Source organism: Cricetulus griseus, chromosome 4 (assembly GCF_003668045.3).
Source record: "Cricetulus griseus strain 17A/GY chromosome 4, alternate assembly CriGri-PICRH-1.0, whole genome shotgun sequence".
Classification (NCBI taxonomy): domain Eukaryota; kingdom Metazoa; phylum Chordata; class Mammalia; order Rodentia; family Cricetidae; genus Cricetulus; species Cricetulus griseus.
The window spans coordinates 188,655,402-188,664,461 of record NC_048597.1 but is presented as its reverse complement, the minus strand read 5'-3'; the positions used below and the strand labels follow the sequence as shown (position 1 = coordinate 188,664,461).

General features: G+C 44.9%; 1 protein-coding gene across 3 annotated transcripts in view; it reads left to right on the top strand.

Annotated features, from left to right (window-relative positions):
- Nucleotides 1-7,973: 7,973 nt before the first annotated feature.
- Lrrc1 (leucine rich repeat containing 1) overlaps nucleotides 7,974-9,060 on the top strand; it is a 119,807-nt gene continuing 118,720 nt past the window's right edge. Inside the window, exon 1 of one of the 3 annotated variants that reach the window (XM_027411113.2) lies at nucleotides 7,974-8,365. In XM_027411113.2, coding sequence (XP_027266914.1) covers nucleotides 8,207-8,365 — 159 coding nt within the window. In that variant the 5' untranslated portion in view covers nucleotides 7,974-8,206. The remainder of the gene's footprint in view (nucleotides 8,366-9,060) is intronic. The other 2 variants (XM_027411112.2, XM_027411114.2) reach the window with 2 other exon arrangements.

Genomic DNA, 9,060 nt, shown 5'->3' with positions numbered 1-9,060 from the left:
ATGGGGAGGAATGCACAGCCGAGCTGACTGGAAGAGGCTCAGATCAACTAAGTGGTGAGAAGACTCCCTTCAACCTGCTTGTGGGCCCCAGGTTTCCGGCTTTGGTGAGATGTCACCCATGATGAGGAGGCCTTTGGTGATGCAGCTCTCTTTGAGACACTCCTTCTTCTGTAATAAACCCCAATAAAACTCACTGTTCCACCAAGTCGGATTTCGGTGGCACCCATACTTTGGTCTGTTGTCAGTTTCCTGTCTGGGGTGTGTAGATGTTTGTTCCTGCCTCTCCACGAATAGTGCCACACAACTCCATGATGAGCACACACACAAATATTCTTGATAAAATATTACAAACTAAACGCAAGAAAAGACTAAAATGATTCTATTTCGTGACTGAGTTTGTTTCAATTGGGGATGTAAGGAAAGTTACACACACAAATAAATAAATGTAACACAGCTTATGAATATGCTGGATGCAATCGCCTCAAGAGATGAAGGAAAAGCTATGACAAAGTTCAATATCCTTCATAATAAAAGCCCAGGGAACACTAGAATAGAGGTAATTTACCTCAATTTAATAAGACCTATTTATGACAAACTAAGCCACCATCATGCTAAATGACAAAAGCCAGAGCACTCCTTCTAAACTCAGGAATATGACAAGATGCACAATCTCTCTGCTTGAAGAGCTTACAGTCTTAGCTGGAGCTATAAAACAAGAACGTAATAAAGTGGATACAGATGAGAAAGAAAGAAGTCAAATCTTACCTGTTTGCAGACAATACAATCCTCCACAAAAAAAAAAAAACCAAAAACCTCACCACACAACTCTTGCATTTAGTAAGCACTTCAGCAAAGCAGCATGCTACAAAATGATTAAAAAAATTAAAAAATTAAAAAATTAAAAAAAATCCCAGTGCCTTTTCTGTAAACCATGACAGAATTGTTGAGTAAGAGATCATGAAAAAAATCCTATTCACAACAGCTTGAACAATTAACTATGAATACACTTTATAGAAATGAAAGGTCTTGATGACAAAAACTGAAGAAGACACTAGAAGGTGAAAAGACCTTCCATGCACATGAATTGGTAGAATTAATATTCCCCAAACAGTTTACAGTACTAGAAGCTGTCTATTAATTCAATGCAATAGCCATTAAAAGTCCAATGATATTCTTTATAGAAGAAAGAAAACAATTAGAAAATTCATGTGGAAACACAAAACACTGCAAATAGCCAGTGCAAATCCTAAGCAGAAATAGCGATGCTTCTGAAAATACCTGCTATAGACTTATGATAGCATTAGTTTCAGGGTACTGGCACAAAAAGCACACAGGCAGACCAATGGAATAGAGCAGAGGGCCCGGGAGCAAACTCAAGCCACTACAGGCCCCTACTTGTTGGTGAGAGCTCCACATGCATGCTTTGGGTCAAGGTTAGCCTTTTCAATAAATGGTGCTGTGAAAACTAGATGTCCACATGCAGAAGAATGAAGCTACATCCATGTCTCCCCTTCTGCGCAAAAATCAGTTCACACTTGAACTGATTAAAACCAGAAACTCTATAATTGGCAGAGGAAAATATTTCAACATGCAGACATAAGAATGGACTTTTTGAAAATGATGTCAGAAATACAGGTAGTTATCTTGCGAAATGGTGGATAAAACTTCATGACACTAAAATGCTTGTGCATAACAAAAGAAATCACCAGCAGAGTGAAGTGACAGCCTATAGGACAGAAGAAAAATCTTTGCTAATTACACATCTAGTAGGGCATTGATATCATAAAGAACTCCAAGGGTTGCCCACCCCCAATGAGCAATCCAATGAAGTTGTGGGCTAATAAATATAACTTACAGTTATCAAAGAAAGAAATACAAATGGCCAGTAAATATTTGAGAAAGTCTTCAAAATCCTTAGCCATCAAGGGAAATAAATGCAAATTAAAACTGCTTTGAAGTCGAAAGGTAGTGGTACTCACCTTTTTATCTCAGCACTGGGGAGGCAGAGGCAGAGGCAGGCAGATCTCTGAGTTTGAGGCCAGCCTGCTCTACAGAGCCACGTCCCAGGACAGCCAGGGCCACACAGAGAATTCCTGTGTCAAAAAACAAAACAGTCACAACAAACAATCAAACAAACCTGCTTTTGGATTTCATCTCAGTCCAGTCAGAGTGGCTGTCAGGCAGATAAATGAGATTGTAGGGTGGCATCTGCCAGACACTTCGGAGTGAAAGGACCTGGGCTTGCTGTCAAGCTGTTGTGTTTCTGTTTGCACTGCATTGCTGTTTTTCTGTCCACCATTGGCCACTTCATGGGTTTAGGAGGAAAACCTCCTGCCTTGTAGCTCCCCCAGTAGCCCAGCAGCCTGCCCTGTATCCTCTATGACGGGGCAGTCCAAAGTGTTCTCTCAGGCTGTGAAGGAGTGCATGGACCCAAGAGTAGTGGCCACAAACATGATGGCTTTTACAATGGCTCCAATCCCGTGTGATACGGGGGAGTACAGAGAATCCCTGTTTGGAAACCTTACTTGGGCCAGTCTGATGCAGCTCTGATGGAAACAAGTATACGGGTCACCCAAGAAACTCAACAGAAAGAAGAGGGGCAGGAGAGGACAATGATGATAAAAATAGAAACGAATTATAACGACACATATGTAGGGAAATGAAATGTCACAGTGAAATCCACTGGTTTGTATGCTACCTTAAAAACTAATAAATGTTAAAAAACTAAAAGAGGGTAACAATTACTACTCATATAGGTATATAGCATATACCATGATCACCAGTAGATGTCACAAAATAGAATTTGAAAATATACTCAAAAGATAGCAGGAAAAGAAAAGTGTCCTGAGGAGACACAACACCCAGGTCTATTCACCGCAGAAAGGGAACCCAGAGCAGATCAAAGTAACCATTTCACCAAAGTCCAACTTGATGAGTCCTTGAATTTTTTTTTTTTAACTGGGGTTACTAACAGTAGTATGGGTATGTTACTTCTAAGAGCAGGGATAACTTAAAAGCAGTTACTTCCTCCAAAAGGCCGCCCAGTTCTCGTGATAACTCATGAAACCTGTAGCCCTGGAGCTTTCACCTTGCCAGCAGATCAAAAGTTCCCAGAAAGCTCCTTGGGGCAGCCTGGCTGGTAGTCTCCCTCCCAGCAGTTGTTTGCTGCCCCAATAAATTTGTTTAGGGAGCTACAAAGATGTTTTGGCTTACCCCTTCCCAGACATGTGATGTTTGTTTACAGCTTCTTTGTCCACTTGAAGGGAATGTTCTACAAGGGAAGGATGAGAGTCCGATGGCATCAACAGAAAACAAAAACTACAACAGAAAACACAAATCCAGCCATTTCAGGACTATCTTGAGTGTGGATGTGATAAATGCTTTAATGAAAAAATAAGGGCAAGTGCCAGGGTGATGGCTCAGTAGGTAGAGGAACCAAGCTTGACAACCTGCAGTGAGTGCCAAGCTCAAGTGTGTGTGTGTGTGTGTGTGTGTGTGTGTGTGTGTGTGCGCGCGCACGCATAAGTGAGCTTGTGCAAGTTCGTGGGAGGAACACCAATAAGAAATAAGAGACTTATGATAGTGGTCTTGCTTCTGATTATAAAGATTGTTGAATTCTAAATTACTTGTTTATGGAATTCTATAGGTTCTCAGGTTTCTGAATGGTTTGAATCCTTGTCTTGTATTCTAAAAATCTCTGGAAAAGCCTTCTTAAATTCAAGTCAGAGGAAGCATGATTACAGTCTGAGAGTTTCATTTGTTAAAGGTTCCCTGGGGTTGTTATGCAAATCGAGCTGTTTTTTCAGTGTCCAGCTTTGCATATCATTTGATTAGCTCCTTGATATATATATGTCATATGTGATACATACATATGTGTACACACACACACACACACACACACACACACACACACACACACACCTACCTCAGAGGGTCACTCCCGTGTTCCTTTACGAAATGAAAAGGTCAGGCTCTTGATAGATTTTCTAGATTAGAAAAAGACACAACTGTCCCATTATAGTTTATATCTTGATATCATTCCCTTGACAACAGCCTTTCTCCCAGAAAGACTCCATGCTCTGCCACTCCCTTTGTTTCCCAGAAAAGTAACCCAGTGCCTGACATATGGCAGATACGTGGTAGCCACTTACCACAACATGATTCCTTGCCTGAGCTGTAATTTACAGCTGCCTGTAGTGTACATTTCCTATAGTGTGTGTGTGTGTGTGTGTGTGTGTGTGTGTGTGTGTGTGTGTGTGTGTGTGTGTGTGTGTCTACAAATCCTGGCACTCCTGTGTGAAGAAGCTAGGGGAGGGTATTAGCTGTCCTGTTCTCTTGTTCTTCCTTATGGTCTTGAGACAGGATCTGTTACTGAACCGGGAGCTTGCTGTTTTTGTTTTTATTTTTGGCTAGGCTGGGCTGGTCAGGGTCTCATGCTGCCACACTTCTGTATAGGTGCTGCACAGCCAAACTCAGGTCCTCAAGCTTGTGTATGTAGCAAGTGCTCATACCCACTGAGCCATCTTGTCAGTCTCTTGTTAGTGAGAAGAATTAAAACATTCACACATAAATTTTGTATAGTTAAATATTTCTATTTAAGTAGATTGTTTTGAGTTTAATAACACACACGTATGTAACTGCTACCCAAATAAATAGTTCTATCACTTCCCAAATTCTACCAAGACATTGCTGTTTATAACCCCTCTCCCACTTCTATACAAAGTAGATGCATGCAGCCATTGATTTAGATTGTATCATTTTATATTAGTTTTTATTGTTTATAATTTATATATGTTATGCAATATAGTATGTGCTTTATTGTATATTGCTTTTTCTGTTTTGTTTGTTTGTTTTTGTTTTGTTTTCGAGACAGTGTTTTTCTATGTAACAGTCCTGGCTGTCCTGGAATTTCTTTTGTACTTGTAGACCAGGCTGGCCTTGAACTCACATATATCTGGCTCTCTCTGGCTCCTGAGTGTTGGGGTTAAATGTGTGTGTCACCACTGCCTGTCTTGTATTTGGCTTCTTTTATGGACCCGAGTTTTTGAGATACATTCATTTTTTTAAAACATATTTTAGTAGTTTATTTCCTTCTACCATTGAGTTCTAATCCATCATTTCTATATTCTAATTTTTAATCTGTTGATTAATATTTAATTATTTCAATGTTTTTGACTAATAGTAATAAAACTATCATTGAGCTTGACAAATAACTTATACTAGTTTTTTTTTTTTTTTTTTTTTTTTTTTTTTTTTTTGTGTGTGTGTGTGTGTGTATCCATGGAATGGAATGGGATCATTAGAGCAGAGAAACTTCAATGCTTGAGTTCCTGCTACTCTGTATCTTCAATAACACAGGATTATCAGGTTTTTTTTTTTTTTTTTTTTTTTTTTTTTTTTTTTTTAAACTCCAATGGTTACAGGGCAGTATCTTACTCTCATTTTAAATTTTACATGTCTGGATTTCTGGATTCCCAGTCATCTCCATCTTACAAGCTGCCACTTTGGATTTCTAGTTTAAAAAGGCAATGATTACACACACCATTTTACAAAACAGTTAGGAATTACAATAACAAACCATTAATAGAGTTGTTTTCATTATATCAGTGATAGGGGCTAACTTATCTTTGTATTTCTAGTATCTAGCATGTGTCTGGTGAATAATGTGCACATTAATTATCTGTTGTACAGTAAACTATCCTGGATTATATGTCCACAGTGGGCAGGTGGTCCTGAGTTACATAAGGAAGCATGGCCAGTAAGCTTTCTCTACCACACCTGCTTCAGTTGCTGCTTTGAATTCCTGTCCTTGCTTACCCTGATGGATTGTGATCCTGACAAGTAAACCAAATAAACCCTCATCTCTTGTGCTGATTAGTTATCAACTTGACATAAGGAGAGGTCATCTAGGAGGAGGGAACCTCAACTGAGAAAATGCCTCCATCAGATTGGCCTATAGGCAAGTCTATAAGGCATTTTCTTGATTAAAGACTAATGTGGGAGGGCCCACTGTGGTTGGTACCATCCTAGACAGGTGGTCTGGGGTTGTATAAAAAAGCAAGCCTAACAAGCCAGTAAGCAGCATTCCTCCATAGCCTTTGCATCAGTCAGTTCCTGTCTTCAGGTTCCTGTCCTGCTTGAGTTCCTGCTTTGGCTTCCCTCAAAGATGGACTGTCATCCGGAAATGTAAGCCAAACAAACCATTTGCACCCTAAGTTACTTTTTGTCATGTGGTTTATAACAGCAACAGAAAACTAACTAGAACACAGAATTAACTAAACACCGAATCTGGCAGTTAAGTCATGTGGACTGTGGTAGTTTACAGGATCTGCAAAGCTGGTAAGAGTATCTGCTGTTGTTTAAAAGGCCACAATGTCTTTGGAAATAGGAAGATACATGATCACAACACAGGGAAGCATAGGAATGCCTATTTCTAGGTTGGAATTCTCAAAAGAACAGCCATTTCATAGAAATACATTTATCATAAATAATCTAGTGTGAATATCTCTGAAAAATAAACACTAAACTGCGTAGGTCAGCTTTCTACAATTTTTTTAAAAAGCAGTTGGAAAACCCACAAAGTTAATGAGGCATTTTCTTGGATGTCTCAATCAGAAACCAAATTTTTCCATGGAGGTGGCAGAAAATGGGCTCTATCCATGCTCCTGGAATGCAAGAATGAAGGAGGAGTGGAGGCTCAAAGTCCTCCTCAAGAATGCAGGAATCAAGTCAGCACAAACGCAGAAGCAAGCTGTAGTGGCAGGAATTAGCCACTGGCTTTAACTAGCAGGCCTAGGTGGTAATCTTGAGGTAGAAACAAAAGCAGAATTTCCTCTTTTCAATTAAGATAAAGAGGCCCTCCTGGTAGAGATGAGGGTTATGTGTCCCTTCCCCTCTCCACTTGAGCAAAAAAGGTCCTGTGCAGTTAGAAGTACTGAAGAGACAGACAGGATTCAGCACAAGCTTTGCCTTGGTCACTAAAAATGCCTAACTTTCAGGCTTCTCCATATCTGAGCGGTGGGAGTATAGGGCTTCAGCGGCTGGGTGGGGAGTCAGAGGAGACTCTTGAAACAGTCCTTTGTTACTGTGTTTGTCCTAGACCGGATCGACAATCGTTCATGAGGAGTGTCTTTGGTTATTCAGAGATCGTGACTGGTAACATCAGGAGAAAAGGGATGGATGGTTCAAGAGTCTGCCTATGGTAATAGGAACGTGACTGGGTTGCAGTCTCCCCTTCGTTTGGAGCAGGGTGCTGTCCAAGAAACACAGGGGCCGGGTGCAGGAGGCTCATTTGGCTTCCCGGACCAATCCCTTCTGTATTTCTTCAGCCCAGGTTAGGCCCGAGTCACACTTGGGCCAGGTAGAACTGGTCCCGAAGTGCACCTTCGCCAACTCCTTTCTTCCCGGAGCATCTTTTAAAAGATTTTAAAGACTCTGACCCCATGCTTTTAAGGGGGTGACGCTTACATCTCAGATAAACCCTAGTAACTGAAGATGCTCCCAGGACACAGAGTCCGCCGATGAGTGTGAGCAGACGCAGGGGACAAGGGGGAGGGAAGAGGTCGGAAAGCCAGAACAAGCTCCAGCGATACCCCAGGCTCAAGGTACACTGCGGGGCGGTACTTCCTGACCCCGGAAGAGAAAGTTGTTTTGGGGAAGGGGAGCGAGAAGAAGAGGCACGGTGAGTAAAACTAAAACTCGGAAGTTGTTCGGCTCCATCTGGCCTTCGGTCCCTGTGCTTCTCGGGTCCTTTTTAGAGCGCAGTTCCCTTCAAAGTCCCACGCTGTGCGAATCCCAGCGAGGAGGGGACCGCAGGAGCCCCGGTCCCTCGCGACCCTCCAGGGAGCGGGATCGCCAGGAAAACCCGGAGTGGAGCATCCCCGGCCGGGACACGCCCTCCGCGTGCGGCCGTGTGCGCATGCCCAGTGCGCGGCAGCCGCGAGTAGGAAGCGGAGCGCGGCGGTGGGGGAGGTGGGAGGGGACGCTCCGGCCGTGGCCAAGGCGCGGGACGCGGCGAGTGTGCCCGTGGCTTCCTCCGGGCGTTCGGGACCGTGGAGCCCTTGCGAGGCGCGAGCGAGCCTGGGGCCAGCAACGAGCGCGGAGCGGGCCACGGGCGGGGGGCAGCGGGGCGGCCGGGCGGAGCGGGCTCCCAGCCCCGGGCTCCGCGGCTCGGGACACAGCTCCGGCGGCGGCGGTGGGGGCGGCGATGTTCCACTGCATTCCCCTGTGGCGGTGCAACCGTCATGTGGAGGTCATCGACAAGCGCCACTGCTCGCTGGTCTACGTCCCCGAGGAGATTTACCGCTATGCCCGCAGCCTGGAGGAGCTGCTGCTGGACGCCAACCAGCTCCGGGAGCTCCCCGAGGTGAGTGCCCGCCTCACCTGGCGCGGCGGCCGGGTCCGCGCGCTCCTCTCTGCGGACTGCTTCGCTGGCAAACCCTGGCCAGCGGGGAACCACGGGTGCACTCAGCCGCCCCCATCCCTCCTTGCTTCCCCTGCCCCATTCTCCAATAAAAGTTCTTAAGCATTTATACCGAAAGACTTGGTATTTAACAAGTAGTTACTTGGCGAGTGGAGAAAGGTTCTGGTCCCTAGAAGTAGCTTAGATCCACGTCTGGGAACTAACGCCGGTTAGGTGAGAAGCCAGGTAGCTCACACTGTTCCCGGCTGGGGGCGACCATGCGCCCCATCGCGCCCCAGGGCCGATCGGCTGGCGGCCAGTTCCCGGGCCAGTGGCCCGCAGCGCCTCTCTTTGGGCTAACGCAGGTCCCAGAGGACATTTGGGACCTGGCAGCGCGCAAGTAAGCCTCAGTATCTTGGCATCTGTAAGGAATGTGCTCCTGGCCTTATCTTTGTGGGCTGTGCCCTGGAGAGATGGCGCTTGGCCGGCTCCAGTGGCCCCATGGCGGCATTGGGGTGCTGGGCAGGAGGAGAGGTGGTGCTGGTGCTGGTGCCCAGGTACCCGCCGCTGGGGCACTGCGTGCGTGGACCTGTTGCGTGGTTGGAACTGCCATTCGTCTGCAGTGGCTCCCTCTGCGAGTCAGCCTTGCTGCTGCTGCC